A 20,025-nucleotide genomic window follows, 5' to 3' on the forward strand; every position below is an offset into this window, starting at 1 on the left:
TGAAATTGTAAACCACAATTTGGCTTCATGGTCTGACAGTAGATTCTCATTTCGCTTATCTATAGATGTACATGTATATATAATGAATTTTGGCAGTACTGCTAAACATCATTTTCTGCTCTAATTTGTATTTGTAAAATTAAAACCAATGCATTGAAAGTACTGGAGTTTTCAAAATGTTAGTAACTTTTGTTGATGAATAACATATTAAAAGCTTATATTGATTCGTGTGTATAAAACATACGGCACATATAACTCAAAACGCATAAACGTTTCATCCTGTATATGTTTTGAAGTTTGTACACATTTAGAAATAATGTTTGCTTTATGTTCATTTTTGATATATAATCCAAATACGTGTGATATGTTTCCAGTTCTAAAAACATCAGATCAGAAAATCTATCAGAATCATGTGAGAAAGGATAGTATATGAAGGAGATTGTAGAATGAAATAAAAAATCATTAATATCAAACGACGACCTAAAATCCCATAACAGACCCTGGAATCATTTCGAAATTTACAGCCTCAGACTCAAAATATTTTTTGTTGCTTTATTAAAAGGAATCATTATCGATAAACAAAATTATATCAAAATTGGATTGACTGTATACAATTTTGTCAATGTAGTTATTAGATAAAAAACTAAATCAGTGTGTAGAAAGAAAAGAACTTTATTTTAGCGTTATTATGTTATCAACAAGCTGTGTACACAAATACTCATACTTGCATACACCTTGACCTGCTGACGTTACCTTACAGTAGACTTACGGATGTACCTGTAAATATATTGTCCCATGAGTTTCTTCGTAATATTTGATAATTAACAGAATCCAAACTCAGCGGTCCACTCCTATAAGCATTTCAAAGATGTGATGAACACATCAAATGATGTTTATTTACAAAATGTATTATGAAAAGCAATTTTTCGACAGTGACGATACACGAAAATCATGATGTTTTTCTTCTCCAAAAATTTTTAGACTCTGTAAGAATGTTAATTAATTTTAAAGTAAATTTTAATTTATTTCTGTGTACATTATACATAAGCTGTAACCACCAGAATTAAGGTAAAAATAATGTGTCGAATTTGTCGTCAAATTTAGTTATTTTGGTAATTATAAGTAAATATTAATTATGATTTCTTTAAAATTATTAATCAAATTTGTACATGCTAAGCAATGTTAACAAATCATCAAGCATTTTGTAACGCATTTCCGTGATACGCGTTAAGTAACACTTGAAATAAGTGAACATGTGCACATTCATGAATGTTTACATACCCCCAATAAAACCAAATAGAAGGCTCCGCCCTTGCGCCACATTATCAATGTTCGCGATTTTAACTAGAAACGATAAGATTAAGTTATTTTACAATTTGGCTATAAAAAAGTGAAAAACTCTGAGAAAAGAGATACCGGATACCGTTAAACATAGTATATAATAGCGAACTATACAATTCTTATCATGTTTATCAAGGATACGTCCATTTATATTTTTTTTATTAATTAACGCAAATATAGATATTGGATTCATAATGTGAGTAATCATATTGACGACAACACAGAACATGGAAAGTTTCTCTATGGAGTTTACATTAATATTTACTAGCTAATTATAGAAAATTCCCCACATGAACCTCTGTGTAGCTGAAGTACATTCGGAATTCTAGAGCTACGCATATTTTACAAGCTAGTTATAAATTTGTAGTACATTCGGAACTCTACACATATTGATGTTTTCGTTGCTCGACCAGAAACATGAATGGACCGAGGACATGTTCAGTCTCGTTTCCGACGAGTCAGCTATTCGTGTTCGTTCTGATGTGACGTCACCAGGCCGGGCTGTATATATATGAGCCGGCCAATACACAGCTTCACACAACAACTGTTGAACACAGAAGCACTTCGATATCAACCATCATTTAAAGGTAAGGATCGATTGCTTTAGTATAGCATTATATATAAAGTATAAAAAAAGTCTTAAGTATGAAGAAGAAGTATACTATACATGTATGCAATAAGTTAGCTAGATCTGAAATATTCTCTCTCTCTCTCTCTGTCTATATGATAGTATTACATTTTTTCATTATTGAACGATTCTTTGTTTACTTTTTATGTTCTGAAATTAATATTATTTATTTATTTATTTATAAATGAAACTTATAGTACCTACAACAGAGTTCCGTTGAATGTAATTTAAAGAATGAAACTAAATATTCATATGCCGCATCTCGGCGTATTGCATTTAGAAATCCACGGGTTTAGCTGTTCCATTTGAAACTCTGAAGAGCATCATAGTTTCTTGAGATTTTTGGGTCGTCGTTTACTATTATTAATAAAGCTTCATATTACCATTCGTTAACATATTTTCTGATAGATTTTTCATCTGATTTTTTTATAACTGGAAACATATCAAAAGTACTTGGATTATATGTCAAATATAAACTTAAAACAATTATTCCTAAATATGTACATACATGAACTTCATTACATATACAGGGTGAAACGTTGATGCAAATTTGAGTAAAATATCTTTGTTTATTTTAGAAACAAAAATGGCAGTACCACCTGGCGGATTACAGGAAATATGCTTTTCCTTCGACACAACTGGATCCATGTACAGCTGTCTGGACGAGGTAAGGGGACGGATCCAGGATATGATCCAACGTCTTCAAGCGGACATTCCCGGAATCAGGATCGCTGTCTTCGCTCATGGCGATTACTGTGACAAATCTAACTACATCACAAAACATATCGACTTTTCCACCGACGTTGGGACGCTGTGTAAGTGGGTAAACGACGTCGGGAGGACAGGTGGCGGCGACGCAGACGAATGTTACGAGCTGGTTCTGCACGAGGTCCAAAGTCTGGACTGGACGCCAGGATCACAAAGGGCGCTGGTCATGATTGGGGACAACAACCCACATGAACCTGGATATCCCCAAAACAAGAAAAAATTAAATTGGAGAACGGAAGCAGACAACCTATCGAAAATGGTACGATGCAGCTAGCAATGTTGCCCGACGTTTTACGGACATGTAATGAATTGGCTTGCTATGATACCAATATTACTAGTTTGTATTTACAAATATACGCATGAGAAAACATGCAAAGGATTAAAAATACATCATCAAGTATTCATTTTTGTATAGTTTTTGAATGATTATAAGAAATGACTTTCATAGAAGTTATCACTCGATTTCAGGGTGTCCGGATTTATTCTGTCCAGTGCAAGAACTATTCAGGAGCAGACCATTTCTACGAAACCATAGCCGAGAAAACTGATGGCCAATACCTTAAACTCGCCCAGTTCACCAATTTATTTGATTTCATCATGTCGATCTGCTACAGAGAAAAGGGAGCAGAATTTCTACAGGTAAAACAAACCTAATATAACAATTTACTTGGTAGTTGTATACACTACGACATCAATAGGTCAGCTCGTTTTATTTACCATCTTGTATTTGTATTTTTGAATTCGCCATTTTGTATCGTATAAAGAAAGCAGAACTTTCATGGGAAATTGTGTAATCGAAAATATATATGTTTTTCATCTGGTACATTTCAGGATTACGAAAAGGAGGTGAGAGCTCGAGAGGCTACAGGTGGTATTCACAAAGATTTGGACAATCTGTTTGGGGTTCTCCGGCGGGCTGATAGTAGTCATGACGACACAAAAATGGACACAACTGCGGTACCAAAGCCTGTACCCCTGATCAAGCCGCCATCCCTCACCAAAGTACCATCATTGACGGCCATGAAGAAAAAACTAGGCAGAACTTCTTCGGCGTCTAAGCGTGCACGAACAGGAATGAAAAATCGCAAGGTGACCAAGGTAAACAGATTTCGACATTTAGATTTCATTTGAAGGTCACATGACAAGCAATTTGACATTATAGTGAGTTTATAAAATGAAGCATATTTGTATTTGGTAGACTCAAAAAATATTCATCATTCAAAGATTTTTTCAATATGGTGACAGTATTTCCTTGTTTTTGCAGAAAGAATTGCCACCGAAACCGAGAAGAGAAAATGTACCTGAATCAAGCTTCTCTCTATCCGGCAGAAGGTGGAGTAATTGGCAAACGTGCTTGTCATGTGATAAAACTGATAGTGAATTATGGGAGAAAAGAAATGGTGGCCATCTTGGTTACAGAAGGAAACATATCTTTGATGGGAGGCTGACAAGACCAACCCTTTACGAATTCTCAGTACAAACAGCTGCCGGTCACAAACGGCATATCATGTACTCAAAACTTTGTCACGGATTGACAAACGATGGCAAATGGGAACATCGTCTACTTGGACAAAAAGACATTCGTAGCCAAATTGAGGACATTCTCTCTAAAGGTTGTTCGGTCGCTGTGCGACGTTTAAAACTTATCAACAGAAAAAACAGCAAAGCTAAGGCAATCAATTCATTACGTTGCTATGACTACGCATGGCGTCGCCAAAGCAGTCTGCGCACAACACATAGATCTGTTGTCAAAGGTTCTGTCCAAATCTCTAACGATGTCTTCTAAGTTTGTAATAAGACAGTTATCATTTCATACAATAAAGAAACATTTTGAGTTGTACACCTACGGTTCTAATTGGCACATTATTGTTAATACTGAGTTTGTTTTGTTTTACTGAAGTCGTTTTATTGAATGGTGCAATGTAAATACAAGGATAGCTTATATTTATTATTTTAATATTGATATACAAAATAATAGTACATGTTATTGATTATTGTTACAAATGTATTGTATTTGATAAAATAAAACTGATAAAAGTAGCAATTTTCCATTATTATTATTTAATATATGTATAATAGCTTTATATTGAATAGCAGGATTATTTGATAAACTCGCCAGATTTTGGGACGAGTATGCTACCATGGCAACATTCTGATAAATGAAGGGTAAATATATACATTTTATGCATACATGTAACTTGACTTCAGACTATGTGACCCGATGATGTACTCCGATTAGATCAATGATCAATACTATAAGGTGGACAATCTCAAAAGGAGACGTAATACAAATATAGAATACATATTATAAAATTTTAAATTCATCAATTGGATGAACGCTAACAATACACTACTGAAAAGTACATGTCAAATGGTAGCTCCAACAATAAAAGAACATACTTTTGAAGTCAACATATTAGCTACCCCCATAAGACTTTTTTCCGGTGAAATAATCAAAAGATTTACACATGTGATGGCTGAATATGACATTTCTAACAATGAGTTTATAACCATAAATTCAGTTTTAGTAGAAACCGAAATCTAAATTTGTATGATGGAGTTTTTCTCGGTATTACAAAAAAGTGTTACTCGTAAATGAAATACCCTGTCATGCGAAAACTCCATTGGGGTGTTAAGACACCTTATACGGTGCATGGGTTACTCTGATAAGCAATGTTAACATTTTAAGAAATGTGTAAATGCTATATCTGTGTATCATATAAAAAAAACAATTCTTCAGAAATAAACACAAGTTAATAATATTTCATTAATAAACATAAGCAAACAAAATTGCATAAATAAACCCAAAGAAACAATACATGTACTGCATAAAAACAAAATTAAACAATATTTCGTCAATAAACAATATTTCGTAAATAAACTATTCTTCGCGAATAAAATAAACAATACATGTGTACTTCATAAAAAACACCATATAAACATAAATAAACAATACTTCGCAAATAGAATAAACAATACTTCACAAACACTCTAAAAAACAAACAATAAATTAATACTTCATAAATAAGCACACGAATGGATTATTTTTGAAACAGGAAAATGGTAGGAATTCATTTTCATATTTAGTTATGACGTATTTTGTGTGCGTACGACTAGCTTAATAAAGACTTGGAGCGTTATCGTAATAAATACATGTATGTTATTCCCTTTTATTTCTGTTATTGACAGGGTATGATATGTTACTTTGGTGTATTGTCTGGGATAGGATGTTACAAATAGCACAAATTAGGCAAAAAGAGAAAACTGACTTTCATACGAACATAGCTGTTAGCTAACTCTTTATAATCAGTTAAACAAAGTTTAGATCAATGAAAAAAACAACAACAAACAAAAAAAATACACGTCATGTATATATGTATTTGTATAAAAAAGCAAATTAACAAAATTGGCTATGAAAAACAACAAGAAAGTTTTGAGACCGACATTGACGAATGTTGAGGAACAACTTTAAGATAACACAAAACATCCTATCACCATTTCACACATTCTGTATGTCCTTCTCTGCGGAGCAAGAAAATTAATTAAAATTATCTATTGACAATATTAAATTGCAATTAACTTTTTTACTATTACTGGTGCTTCCATTTCTGTCGATCATTCCGAAGATGGGAGATATTCACGAAATTACAAATAAAAATGTCACCAGTAATGCTTTATTCGTCGATGACGCTGGCCGAAAGAGATGAAGGTGTTTAAAATCTGCATGTAATTGGCTACCAGAGACTTAATTTATTTGCCTACTACTTAACGTTATGTTAGAACCCGTAGAAAAAAAATCGTAATTATTTGGATTAACTGGTATGACCCATAACTGGGCGAACATTGTGACATGAAAACCATCCGATGTTTGATTAAATTAAGCTGTGACTATTATTCAAATGGAACAGACATAGCATGTATGATGCCTTATAAACATTAGTTACAAAACAAAAATACTATGCAAGTGTAAAATTTTGTTTATATGCTTTATGTACGTTGAAGATGGGAACATACCTGCAGAAATCACTTTACAATTACTGAACAATAAACACTGTAAAAATGTTGAAATAAAATAGTAGACCACAACCTGATTTCATGGTCTAACCTATATACTCAATTCACTGCACTATAGATGCAAACATCTTATTTGTAAGTATTGTAATTCTCAAAATATTCGTAATATTTGGTGACGATTAAATATTAAAAGCTTTTTCTTCAGTCGTATGAAAATTACGGCACATATAATGTAAAGGACTCTTCCTGATTTTTTGTCATGTATTTGTTTTTGTTTTTATTTGTGTGTGTGTTAGGGTGTGTAAGTATGTGTGTGAGGTGTGTGTGTGTGTGTGTGTGTGTGTGTGTGTGTGTGTGTGCGTGTGTTTTTCGTGCTTTATTTTGATAATAGAGTGAAATATTAATGGATCAAAATGTTTAATTATTAATTTATTTACTTGTGGATCCATTTACGGAGAATTCATGAATGCGAAGAGATTACAAATGGAAAATTAAAGTATACCGTAACGTTAGTTTGTCTTTGACTTAAAAAGCATGATTAAATATTATATCAGAAAAAAAATCTTTTTTATATTTTCGTTGTGTTTCGTGTTTGTGTGGTGAAAAGGAAATATAATGCAGTTGGTTCATGATGATGAAGATTACTGTTTTTAATTTGTTTATTATATATTGTTTTAAATAGTACTTGTCTGCTTCTGTAGTTCCTTTGACGATTAATAGGAGGAGTGCGAGCCAGGACTTTCAAACTGCATACACCAGGTCAAACTGACAGAAGAACCCCTTATTCTAGTCGCGTTTATTTCGCATGTTCATCCTAGGAAAGGTAAATATGTAGGACTGTGATTGCACGTGTCATTTGTTATCTTGAACTGCCTTCCAGTTTTTTCTTTGTCATATATCCAGAGAGGGGTTAATTCGACAATGAAAGTTAATCCATTGGAGTTTATCGAGGTATGATTTAGAGCTATGAATCTTATACATCTATCTTTTGGTATTGATTTATACGCTTTGCTAGATGCTAGAATATTGTATACTTGTATATATTATAAGACTGTCTCTTTACATTGTAGATAATGAGGGACTGGGTCTATAATCTCAAAAAGTCTGTTGTATAACACTGTGGATTGTCTATTGGGTTTGAAATGACTTGGTGTGTTCCCGAGGGTAGAATTTCTCTTCTACTTCATATTCACGTGATGAAGATAGAGAGTAGTTTTTTTTCTCTAATGTAATTAGACGTTTTGTATTGCTTTTTATACTAATATGTTTTTATGCCATTTTTGTATGAAATAATAAAAGTGTCTATTTCCTCTAAATCATGATAATTGTAATTTGTTTGTTTTGGTTTGTTATCCTCTGGGGTTTTAGTAAATCCAAGGATTGTTTCCTGTAAAAATAGTTTACCCCATGACGCAGGTAGCCATGAACCTCTTCTAGGTATGAGAGAAAAAACAGTCAGACATGCTTCTTCTTATAATATTTGTAGTACATTCGGAACCCTACGCATATTGGTGTTTTCGTTGCTCGACCTGATACAGAATTTATGAATGAACCGAGGACATGTTCAGTCTCGTTCCCGACGAGTCAGCTATTCGTGTTCGTTCTGATGTGACGTCACCAGGCCGGGCTGTATATATATGAGCCGTCCAATACACAGTTTCACACACAACTGTTGATCACAGACGCACTACAATATTATCAACTATCATTTAAAGGTAAGGATTTTTATTTGTATCGATATTCATATAAGAATCAAAATATGAAAAAAATATAAATATATCTGATATCTGAAAAATAGGTGTATACATGCAGCAAGTTTCTTTCTATTTGATTGTGTGCATTATTAATAATTATCAAACTATTTTTTTTTAATAATTTCCATATTCTTTTATTATGATAATTATTAGGCCTATATATTTATTTATTTAATATAACAGAGATCTGTAAGAAATAATTCAAATTACTGTTTGTAAATAAAAAAAATTATATGTGCCTTAGCTCAGCTTATTGCGTTTAGATATCCACGGGTTCTGTTTTTCCATTTGAAATCATGAAGAGCAAAATCAATAGTTTCTTCAGCTTTTCAAATTAAGGTGATCGTTTGCTATTGATAATTATTTTTATAAAAATAACCATTGCTTCATGTAACCATCCGTTCTCATATAATTATAGAAGATATTTATCTGATTTGTTGTGTTGAGATATGAACTTTCAAAATATTCTTAAATATGTACATACTTTATAACTATAATATATACAACGTTTAATGCAAATTTGTGCAATATTTTTTTTTATTTCAGAATTCAAAATGGCAGTACCACCTGGCGGATTACAGGAAATATGTTTTTCCTTCGACACAACTGGATCCATGTACAGCTGTCTGGACGAGGTACGGGGACGGATCCAGGATATGATCCAACGTCTTCAAGCGGACATTCCCGGAATCAGGATCGCTGTCTTCGCTCATGGCGATTACTGTGACAAATCTAACTACATCACAAAACATATCGACTTTTCCACCGACGTTGCGACGCTGTGTAAGTGGGTAAACGACGTCGGGAGGACAGGTGGCGGCGACGCAGACGAATGTTACGAGCTGGTTCTGCACGAGGTCCAAAGTCTGGACTGGACGCCAGGATCACAAAGGGCGCTGGTCATGATTGGGGACAACAACCCACATGAACCTGGATATCCCCAAAACAAGAAAAAATTAAATTGGAGAACGGAAGCAGACAACCTATCGAAAATGGTACGATGCAGCTAGCAATGTTGCCCAATGTTTTACGGACATGTAATGAATTGGCTTGCTATTACGAATAAAACTGTGTAATAAAACCATTCCAATATTACTAATTTGTATTTGCAAATATACGCATGAGAAAACATGCATTGGATTACAAATACATCATCAAGTATTCATTTTTGTATAGTTTTTGAATGATTATAAGAAATGACTTTCATAGAAGTTATCACTCGATTTCAGGGTGTCCGTATTTATTCTGTCCAGTGCAAGAACTATTCAGGAGCAGACCATTTCTACGAAACCATAGCCGAGAAAACTGATGGCCAATACCTTAAACTCGCCCAGTTCACCAATTTATTTGATTTCATCATGTCGATCTGCTACAGAGAAAAGGGAGCAGAATTTCTACAGGTAAAACAAACCTAATATAACAATTTACTTGGTAGTTTTATACACTACGACATCGAGGTCAGCTGGTTTTATTAACCATCTTGTATTTGTATTTTTGAATTCGCAATTTTGTATCGTATAAAGAAAGCAGAACATTAATGGGAACTTGTGTAATCGGAAATGTATATTTTTCATCTGGTACATTTCAGGATTACGAAAAGGAGGTGAGAGCTCGAGAGGCTACAGGTGGTATTCACAAAGATTTGGACAATCTGTTTGGGGTTCTCCGGCGGGCTGATAGTAGTCATGACGACACAAAAATGGACACAACTGCGGTACCAAAACCTGTGCCCCTGATCAAGCCACCGTCCCTCACCAAAGTACCATCATTGACGGCCATGAAGAAAAAACTAGGCAGAACTTCTTCGGCGTCTAAGCGTACACGAACAGGAGTGAAAAATCGCAAAGTGACCAAGGTAAACAGATTTCGACATTTAGATTTCATTTGAAGGCCACATGGCAAGTAATTTTACATTATAGTGAGTTTATTTCTGAGCATATTTGTATTTGGTAGACTCAAAAAATATTCATCATTCAAAGATTTTTTCAATATGGTGGCAGTATTTCCTTGTTATTGCAGAAAGAATTGCCACCGAAACCGAGAAGAGAAAATGTACCTGAATCAAGCTTCTCTCTATCCGGCAGAAGGTGGAGTAATTGGCAAACGTGCCTGTCATGTGATAAAACTGATAGTGAATTATGGGAGAAAAGAAATGGTGGTCATCTTGGTTACAGAAGGAAACATATCTTTGATGGGAGGCTGACAAGACCGACCCTTTACGAATTCTCAGTTCAAACAGCTGCCGGTCACAAACGGCATATCATGTACTCAAAACTTTGTCACGGATTGACAAACGATGGCAAATGGGAACATCGTCTACTTGGACAAAAAGACATTCGTGGCCAAATTGAGGACATTCTCTCTAAAGGTTGTTCGGTCGCTGTGCGACGTTTAAAACTTATCAACAGAAAAAACAGCAAAGCTAAGGCAATCAATTCATTACGTTGCTATGACTACGCATGGCGTCGCCAAGGCAGTCTGCGCACAACACATAGATCTGTTATCAAAGGTTCTGTCCATATCTCTAACGATGTTTTCTAAGTTTGTGACAAGACAGTTATTATTTCATACAATAAATAAACATGCTGAGTCGTACACCTACTGTTCTAATTGGCACATTATTGTTAAAACTGAGTTTTTTGTTTTACTGAAGTCGTTTTATTGAATAGTGCAATGTAAATACAAGGATAGCTTATATTTATTATTTTAATATTGATATACAATTTCATAGTACATGTTATTGATTATTGTTATATTGTATTTGATAAAATAAAACTGATAAAAGTAGCAATTTTCCATTATTATTATTTAATATATGTATAATAGCTTTGTATTGAATAGCAGGATTATTTGATAAACTCGCCAGATTTTGGGACGAGTATGCTACCATGGCAACATTCTGATAAATGAAGGGTAAATATATACATTTTATGCATACATGTAACTTGACTTCAGACTATGTGACCCGATGATGTACTCCGATTAGATCAATGATCAATACTATAAGGTGGACAATCTCAAAAGGAGACGTAATACAAATATAGAATACATATTATAAAATTTTAAATTCATCAATTGGATGAACGCTAACAATACACTACTGAAAAGTACATGTCAAATGGTAGCTCCAACAATAAAAGAACATACTTTTGAAGTCAACATATTAGCTACCCCCATAAGACTTTTTTCCGGTGAAATAATCAAAAGATTTACACATGTGATGGCTGAATATGACATTTCTAACAATGAGTTTATAACCATAAATTCAGTTTTAGTAGAAACCGAAATCTAAATTTGTATGGAGTTTTTCTCGGTATTACAAAAAAGTGTTACTCGTAAATGAAATACCCTGTCATGCGAAAACTCCATTGGGGTGTTAAGACACCTTATACGGTGCATGGGTTACTCTGATAAGCAATGTTAACATTTTAAGAAATGTGTAAATGCTATATCTGTGTATCATATAAAAAAACAATTCTTCAGAAATAAACACAAGTTAATAATATTTCATTAATAAACATAAGCAAACAAAATTGCATAAATAAACCCAAAGAAACAATACATGTACTGCATAAAAACAAAATTAAACAATATTTCGTCAATAAACAATATTTCGTAAATAAACTATTCTTCGCGAATAAAATAAACAATACATGTGTACTTCATAAAAAAACCATATAAACATAAATAAACAATACTTCGCAAATAGAATAAACAATACTTCACAAACACTCTAAAAAACAAACAATAAATTAATACTTCATAAATAAGCACACGAATGGATTATTTTTGAAACAGGAAAATGGTAGGAATTCATTTTCATATTTAGTTATGACGTATTTTGTGTGCGTACGACTAGCTTAATAAAGACTTGGAGCGTTATCGTAATAAATACATGTATGTTATTCCCTTTTATTTCTGTTATTGACAGGGTATGATATGTTACTTTGGTGTATTGTCTGGATAGGATGTTACAAATAGCACAAACTAGGCAAAAAGAGAAAACTGACTTTCATACGAACATAGCTGTTAGCTAACTCTTTATAATCAGTTAAACAAAGTTTAGATCAATGAAAAAAACAACAACAAACAAAAAATACACGTCATGTATATATGTATTTGTATGAAAAAGCAAATTAACAAAATTGGCTATGAAAAACAACAAGAAAGTTTTGAGACCGACATTGACGAATGTTGAGGAACAACTTTAAGATAACACAAAACATCCTATCACCATTTCACACATTCTGTATGTCCTTCTCTGCGGAGCAAGAAAATTAATTAAAATTATCTATTGACAATATTAAATTGCAATTAACTTTTTTACTATTCACTGGTGCTTCCATTTCTGTCGATCATTCCGAAGATGGGAGATATTCATGAAATTACAAATAAAAATGTCACCAGTAATGCTTTATTCGTCGATGACGTTGGCCGAACTATTGGTCACCAGAGACTTAATCTATGCCTACCATACTGTTATTTCAGAACCTGCAGAAAAAAGGTCATACTATTCTTTAAAGTTGTATGACCCATAACTGAGTGAACATTCTGACATGCATATGAATGAAGTCGTGACTATCATTTAACTGAACAGACAGACATGTATGATGCCTTATAAACAAAATTTACAAAACAAAATTCATGCACTGTAAAAATGTTGTTATAACCTTACATGTATGTATGTTTATATCGAAATGTACCTTGAGAAATCACTTTACAATTACATGTAACAATAACACTGTATAAATGTGAAATAAAATAGTAGGCCACAACCTGGCTTCATGGTCTGATCGTATGTACTCAATTTATTTAATTGTAGATGCAAATATAATGATTTTTACAGTAGTGCGAAACTGGATTTTCAGTTTTATTTGTACTTGTAAAGTTGAAGCCTATGCAATGTAAGTACAAAAATGAATTGTAATTATCAAAATGTGGGTAATGTTTGGTGGCGAATAAAATATTAAAAGCTCTTCTTGAATATTATAAAAAATACGGCATATATAATGTAAAGGATTTGTATTAAATGAATTGCTAAATTACTAGTGTTGATGTACGATGTACTTTTGCCGTTCGTCCTACCAACAAAACTCTTCCACTCTTCTGATTTTCGCGATATGTACGATGTACTTTTGCCATTTGTCCTTTCAACAACCACTCTCCAATTCTTCCTGATTTTCGCGATGTGGCATCCATGCATTTCTACGTGTGCTTTCGAAAACAAGACGATTCGTTCAAAACCAGTAACTATCGCTATGTCAACATTGAAGATGTTGGCGGGATTTTCGCTCTGTTGTCTATGATAAATAATGACATTTTATTCATAATTATTCTAGAAACTTCACTAAATTAGCGAACAAGTTATGAATTATAATGGTACGCATTAATGAAGCCTGAATGCCGTTGTAGAGTACCAGCGATTGTTTTGTGTGTTTAAGTGTTATTTTGATTATAGACTGAAACATTAATGTTTCAAAATGTTTAGTTATGTATTGATTCAGTTTTTTATCCATTTGCGCAGATTTTGTGAATGTGAACATAACAAAAAAACCCACACTGCAAAGAAATTAAAGCTTGCAATATACAGATAATATGGTATATACATGTACATTATATATTAGTTGTGTTGACTAAAAAGCAAAAATTCAAAATCTCTCAGAAAAGTTCATTAACTTCTTCTTTTTTTGTATGAGAAAGTAGTAGTTTGAGTTATTTTATTTTCAAAAATGGGCGAATACAAGGTATTTTTAGTCGGGATATGTTTGACTCATCATGTCTTCTCCCGTACAACTGATAACTTTCACGGGTGCAAAAATTTCGCGATATTTGTTTTTAAACAAATACTAAAATACCCAAAATCTGACTAAAGAGTACTTTACACGGTCATATTTCATTGTTTCACCGATAAAAAAGTTTTACGATCATCAAAATGCTCAGCGGTGTCATGAAAATAATCGGTCATACGGTACTATAGAATATTGGTTTTATAAAATAGATCACCATCACATTTCCCTATGGGTCCACGTGTAGCTCATAATCGATACTCCAAGGGTTACTTTCGCTGTCGGTTAATTCTCCCCTGTATGATGTAGTAAAATTGAAGACAGTTCAGGAGAAAAAAAACTGGCTAATCATAGGCCTGGAACTATTTCCTTAAAAGGGTACAAGGTGAGCGACGCCCAATTTAAAAAAAAAATCACATGTACAGTCAACCACATTGTAACATTATTCTATTTGGTTCTTTTGATGTACATCAATGTAAATCACTGCAGGCCTGAGATTAGTGTCAGTTTTTTTTCTCCTAGCACGCCTTCAGTTTTACTATGAGGTAGCTCAAGGGTGGATAAAACGGCAATGAAAGTAGCCCCTGGAGTATATCGAGGGTGCATGTAACTAACCATCTAATGTAAATAAATTAAGTAATCAAATATACCATTTCTACTCTAGAATCTAGAATAATTAATCTTAATTTGTTTTCTTACTAAATTCAACTCTCTGATTGGCACATTCTTTTCGTCATATACTATGAAGAAAAATCCAAAAATGGCGCGAAAATCCGAATAATTATGACGTCACAATAGAGACTTCGACTTTGCGTATTGATTTAGACAAAATAATCCATTGAAAAATAAAAAAAATCGAACGTTTAAACGCACTTTATGTTATCAAGTAGTCTGAAAAATTAATTATAAGCATCGATGTAACTATTTTTTAACTTCATATAGGGTTATGAAATAAATTTTGTTTGCAAACATTTGTGTGAATCCGCGTAGCAGATTCTAACAAAAGTTTGCAAACAAAATGGTTATTTCATAAAAGTTTGCAAGTCAAAATTTATTTCATACATACCCTATAAAGTAAAAACAATAGTCAGACATCAATGCTTAAATATACATGCATTAAAATATATTTGTGTGTTTAAACAAAATAATCAAAATTTGTAACAAATAAATCTCATTGAAATACAATGTAAATATGTCATTTTCAATATCTACAAATGAGTAATGGTTAATCCTTATGAACCTATATATATTAAATGACATTGTACATTCGGAAATCTACGCACATTGATTTTAATAGTTTACCCCATATGAACCTCTTCTTTATAGTAGTTGTAGTACATTCGGAACTCTACGCATATTGGTGTTTTCGTTGCTCGACCTGATACAGAATTATGAATGAACCGAGGACATGTTCAGTCTCGTTCCCGACAAGTCAGCTATTCGTGTTCGTTCTGATGTGACGTCACCAGGCCGGGCTGTATATATATGAGCCGTCCAATACACAGCTTCACACAACAACAGTTGATCACAGACGCACTACAATATTATCAACTATCATTTAAAGGTAATTATATAAGGTTCTTTATTTATATCGATACCACATATTAGAATCAAAATTTGAAATGCATATATATATCTGAAATCTGAAATAGGTGTATACATGCAGCATGTTTCTTTCTCTTTCTTTCTATTTGATTATGATAGATTTAGTTTTGGTGAGTTTTGACATTATTAATAATTATTGAACTACATGTATTTGTTCTTGCTTAATTTCCATATTTTATCATGATTATTAATATTTATTGATTTATTCAATAATATAACAGAGTTCCGTTAGACATAATTCAAATTACTGTTTGTAAATAAAAAATGTATATGTGCCTTAGCTCAGCTTATTGCGTTTAGATATCCACGGGTTCTGTTTTTCCATTTGAAATCATGAAGAGCAAAATCAATAGTTTCTTCAGCTTTTCAAATTAAGGTGATCGTTTGCTATTGATAATTATTTTTATAAAAATAACCATTGCTTCATGTAACCATCCGTTCTCATATAATTATAGAAGATATTTATCTGATTTGTTGTGTTGAGATATGAACTTTCAAAATATTCTTAAATATGTACATACTTTATAACTATAATATATACAAGGCGATAAGTTCATGCAAAATTTTGTAATTGTTTTTTGTTTATTTCAGAAACAAAAATGGCAGTACCACCTGGCGGATTACAGGAAATATGTTTTTCCTTCGACACAACTGGATCCATGTACAGCTGTCTGGATGAGGTACGGGGACGGATCCAGGATATGATCCAACGTCTTCAAGCCGATATTCCCGGAATCAGAATCGCTGTCTTCGCTCATGGCGATTACTGTGACAAATCTAACTACATCACAAAACACATCGACTTTTCCACCGACGTTGGGACGCTGTGTAAGTGGGTAAACGACGTCGGGAGGACAGGTGGCGGCGACGCAGACGAATGTTACGAGCTGGTTCTGCACGAGGTCCAAAGTCTGGACTGGACGCCAGGATCACAAAGGGCGCTGGTCATGATTGGGGACAACAACCCACATGAACCTGGATATCCCCAAAACAAGAAAAAATTAAATTGGAGAACGGAAGCAGACAACCTATCGAAAATGGTACGATGCAGCTAGCAATGTTGCCCAATGTTTTACGGACATGTTATGAATTGGCTCACTATTACGAATAAAACTGTGTAATAAAACCATTCCAATATTACTAATTTGTATTTGCAAATATACGCATGAGAAAGCATGCATTGGATTACAAATACATCACCAAGTATTCATTTTTTGTATTATTATTTTTTTAATGATTATAAGACATGACTTTCACCGAAGTTATCACATTCGATTTCAGGGTGTCCGTATTTATTCTGTCCAGTGCAAGAACTTCTCAGGAGCAGACCATTTCTACGAAACCATAGCCGAGAAAACTGATGGCCAATACCTTAAACTCGCCCAGTTCACCAATTTATTTGATTTCATCATGTCGATCTGCTACAGAGAAAAGGGAACAGAATTTCTACAGGTAAAACAAACCTAATATAACAATTAACTTGGTAGTTGTATACACTACGACATCAATAGGTCAACTCCTTTTTATTTACCATCTGACATTTTTCTTTATTTTCCATTCGACATTTTGTACATGTATCGTATAAAGAAAGCAGAACATTTATGGAAACTTATCGAAAATGCATATTTTTCATCTGGTACATTTCAGGATTACGAAAAGGAGGTGAGAGCTCGAGAGGCTACAGGTGGTATTCACAAAGATTTGGACAATCTGTTTGGGGTTCTCCGGCGGGCTGATAGTAGTCATGACGACACAAAAATGGACACAACCGCGGCACCAAAGCCTTTACCCCTGGTCAAGCCACCGTCCCTCACCAAAGTACCATCATTGACGGCCATGAAGAAAAACCTAGGCAGAACTTCTTCGGCGTCTAAGCGTACACGAACAGGAGTGAAAAATCGCAAAGTGACCAAGGTAAACAGATTTCGACATTTAGATTTCATTTGAAGGCCACATGGCAAGTAATTTTACATTATAGTGAGTTTATACAATGAAGCATATTTGTTTTTGTAGACTCATGAATATTCATCATTCAAAGATTTTTCATTTTTTTTAACATTATTTCCTTGTCATTGCAGAAAGAATTGCCACCGAAACCGAGAAGAGAAAATGTACCTGAATCAAGCTTCTCTCTATCCGGCAGAAGGTGGAGTAATTGGCAAACGTGCCTGTCATGTGATAAAACTGATAGTGCATTATGGGAGAAAAGAAATGGTGGCCATCTTGGTTACAGAAGGAAACAAATCTTTGATGGGAGGCTGACGAGACCAACCCTTTACGAATTCTCAGTTCAAACAGCTGCCGGTCACAAACGGCATATCATGTACTCAAAACTTTGTCGCGGAATGACAAACGACGGCAAATGGGAACATCGTCTGCTTGGACAAAAAGACATTCGTGGTCAAATTGAGGACATTCTCTCTAAAGGTTGTTCGGTCGCTGTGCGACGTTTAAAACTTATCAACAGAAAAAACAGCAAAGCTAAGGCAATCAATTCACTACGTTGCTATGACTACGCATGGCGTCGCCAAGGCAGTCTGCGGACAACACATAGATCTGTTGTCAAAGGTTCTGTCCAGATCTCTAACGATGTCTTTTAACTTTACGATAAGATGTTTATCATTTCATACAATAAAGAAACATGTTAAATCATAAACCTCGTGTTCTAACTCACATATTATTGTAAATATTGTTTTATTGAAGTTGTATTATGAAATATTTTGCAAATTATCAATTGTAAATACCTTGATATCTAACAGATATACATATGTACTATTTGTATATAATTTATTATTGTTATACCGGTATTGTATTGAATAAACAAAATTGATAAAAATGCAATTTGTGTATATTATTATTATATACATGTATCAACCATTAGCTTTTTATAAGATGACCATGCAGATTTGCTGATATCACTCGCAAGGAATAAGGCGGGTATAGGGCCTTGCATCCTGGATACTTAACTGGTTCAGGTCCTTTACACCCCCTGGACTATCTCATAGTAAAACTGAAGGCAATACAGAGGAAAAATCTGAACCAATCACTAGCAAAGACTTCGTTTGGAGACTACACTGAGAGCGACGCTCAAATTCAAAGCCACAAGTTAACCACAATGTACCGTTATACTGTTCTTTTGATGTACATCAAAGAACTATAAATTACCTGTTCTGTTGTCACCAGATATACTATGAGATAGTCCAGCGGTGTAGAGATAGTAAGTGATCGGAATCCCTGAAGTATCGAAGATGAGGGCCTTGGCATTAAAATCTGTTAAAAAAATTAGTTGGCGTCAGAATAAAGTGGACAATACTCTTATCACAAGGAGACACAACACACATCATTCGATTCCGGTATCCTAGATATATGGATATGTTCAATAACACAAAATATATATTCAAAAAAGTAATAATATATTCAAAAAAGTAAACATATTATAAATTAATTTCATGTTCATAAAAAATAAATGTTTATTCCTGAAAATAAATATATGGTCAATAAATATGTGTTCATAAAAAATAGATACATGTCCATTAAAAATTAAATACATGTATATATTTAAAAAAATAAATATATGGTCAAATATGGTTATTTGCTCATATAAAATATACAGTATGTTAAAAAAAATGAATATATGGTCATAAAATAAAAATAGTTGTTAAATCTATATTTAGGATTATTGAATATAAATAAGATATATATGGTAATATAAATATTTATTATTTTTCTGGATTTTTTGTCACTTTTCATTGGTCAAAAACACGCCACGTGCTCACCGATAAAAAACTATATTGCACGATTTTTCCGGAAGTAGTTTATAGAAAAAGTATATTGCACGGTTATTTTTAGATAGACTGGTTCCCTTCCTTAGTTCTACTCTCCGCCAGGCTGCGCTACGCTCACTAAATTAAACATGTTACAAAATCATAAGATTGTAACTGTCATAGCAAAGCAGAATTTACAATGCGATGTTTATTTAGATTTGCACTCATTTCAAAATGTAAAAAAATCCAGAAAAATAATAAAACAAATATAGCATTTTGATTTCGGTAAACATGGTTATATCGACTACAGAAAAAATATCGACCTCGGACTACGTCCTCGGTCAATATTTTTCTTTGGTCGATAT

At 33.4% G+C, this 20,025-nt stretch overlaps 3 protein-coding genes across 3 annotated transcripts; all 3 read left to right on the forward strand.

Annotated features, from left to right (window-relative positions):
• Window positions 1-1,738: 1,738 nt before the first annotated feature.
• LOC138330058 (uncharacterized) lies at window positions 1,739-5,028 on the forward strand. The gene is made up of 5 exons (XM_069277436.1): window positions 1,739-1,928; window positions 2,548-2,996; window positions 3,206-3,376; window positions 3,569-3,835; window positions 4,002-5,028. The coding sequence occupies exons 1-5, from the start codon at window positions 1,853-1,855 to the stop codon at window positions 4,521-4,523; spliced, it is 1,485 nt and encodes a 494-aa protein (XP_069133537.1). The 5' UTR covers window positions 1,739-1,852; the 3' UTR covers window positions 4,524-5,028.
• Window positions 5,029-9,055: 4,027 nt separating this feature from the next.
• On the forward strand, window positions 9,056-11,536 carry LOC138330059 (uncharacterized). The gene is made up of 4 exons (XM_069277437.1): window positions 9,056-9,500; window positions 9,735-9,905; window positions 10,094-10,360; window positions 10,525-11,536. Exons 1-4 carry the CDS (start codon window positions 9,060-9,062, stop codon window positions 11,044-11,046), a joined length of 1,401 nt encoding a protein of 466 aa, XP_069133538.1. The 5' UTR covers window positions 9,056-9,059; the 3' UTR covers window positions 11,047-11,536.
• A 4,031-nt stretch (window positions 11,537-15,567) lies between these two features.
• On the forward strand, window positions 15,568-18,716 carry LOC138330060 (uncharacterized). Its single transcript, XM_069277438.1, has 5 exons — window positions 15,568-15,855; window positions 16,488-16,936; window positions 17,178-17,348; window positions 17,544-17,810; window positions 17,975-18,716. The coding sequence occupies exons 1-5, from the start codon at window positions 15,777-15,779 to the stop codon at window positions 18,494-18,496; spliced, it is 1,488 nt and encodes a 495-aa protein (XP_069133539.1). The 5' UTR covers window positions 15,568-15,776; the 3' UTR covers window positions 18,497-18,716.
• Window positions 18,717-20,025: the final 1,309 nt, after the last annotated feature.

Source organism: Argopecten irradians, chromosome 8, assembly GCF_041381155.1.
Source record: "Argopecten irradians isolate NY chromosome 8, Ai_NY, whole genome shotgun sequence".
In the NCBI taxonomy this organism is placed as follows: domain Eukaryota; kingdom Metazoa; phylum Mollusca; class Bivalvia; order Pectinida; family Pectinidae; genus Argopecten; species Argopecten irradians.